We start from the raw sequence: 1,066 nt of genomic DNA on the forward strand, positions 1-1,066 counted from the left end.
TAACTGCTCATTTTAAATCGTTACGCTGACTTTTAATACTTAACTACAACAAATATCACATACTTTAAGACTTTTAATACTTAACTACAACAAATATCACATACTTTAAGACTTTTACTCAAGTAATATTCATAAAGGAGACTTTAACTTTTACTAGAATAACTTTTTGGTAAGATATTTGTACTTTTACTTAAGTTACTTTGTTGTACTTTATATAACACTGCACTGTGAGTCATTTTAAAATGCCAGCTTGTCTMGTTTCACTCACGTTGAGGGCCTGCATGGCAACATGAGGCACTTTGTGGTTGACTCTCTTCATTATGGACTTCAGGCTGTCCTTTGGTCTGCAGCAGAAAACAGGATTTATTTTAGCCTCAGTAATTATTAAAGAAAACACAGTATCTGCAGGTCAGAGGGTCACAGGTTAACTGATAAGACATGTTACTGTCAAAAACACAAAGAATTAAACAGAAAAGCAGTTTAGAGATGAGTTCATTAGTTTTGGGAATGCTAACATGTTTTTAACGTTCAGAGGGGATTTTGTTGGACTTACCCGTTGGGCACTGTCCCGATCTTATCACAGATGTCCATGATGAGCCCCCAGTCGTCTGTTGTGTTGTTCTCATTTGTTGCTTTCTCTGAAAACATGGCAACATGAATACAGTACATATGTGTGAAAACGTGTTTCAACGTGTCGCAGTGATGCAAAACAAGCACGGGTCTGATGGATCCTACAGCTGCTGAACGACAGCACGATATTATTTACAGAGAGTTACGTAAATACGCAAAAATGCAAAAGTTTGTTATTTTTATTTTCACAAGAGGTGGATGTTCTGTCACAAAAACTGAAACACGACTGCAAATATTTGTCATGATTTGCGTGACTGCTGGGCTGAGAGAAGATCATTGTCTGGTTCTACAAGGCAGGATTTGTTGCACAGCCACATACGTTTGGTGAACAAGGAAGCATTGAGGAAATTTTACATTTGCACATCAACAGGTAGATGTAGACATGGCAGACATTAGTCACTAAGTCATGAATAAGTGAGGCTGACAGAGGTCATTT

At 37.5% G+C, this 1,066-nt stretch overlaps 1 protein-coding gene across 1 annotated transcript in view; it reads right to left on the reverse strand.

Moving 5' to 3' along the window:
* The window catches only part of stam2 (signal transducing adaptor molecule (SH3 domain and ITAM motif) 2), a gene marked incomplete at its 5' end in the record, with an annotated part of 18,306 nt that extends 17,668 nt beyond the window's left edge, over window positions 1-638 (reverse strand). Inside the window, 2 exon segments of the mRNA XM_014031578.1 lie at window positions 269-344; window positions 554-638. Of these exon segments, the coding sequence (XP_013887032.1) occupies window positions 269-344; window positions 554-638 (161 nt within the window).
* Between the last annotated feature and the right edge of the window lie 428 nt (window positions 639-1,066).

Source organism: Austrofundulus limnaeus, unplaced genomic scaffold (genome assembly GCF_001266775.1).
Source record: "Austrofundulus limnaeus strain Quisiro unplaced genomic scaffold, Austrofundulus_limnaeus-1.0 Scaffold1273, whole genome shotgun sequence".
Classification (NCBI taxonomy): Eukaryota; Metazoa; Chordata; class Actinopteri; order Cyprinodontiformes; family Rivulidae; genus Austrofundulus; species Austrofundulus limnaeus.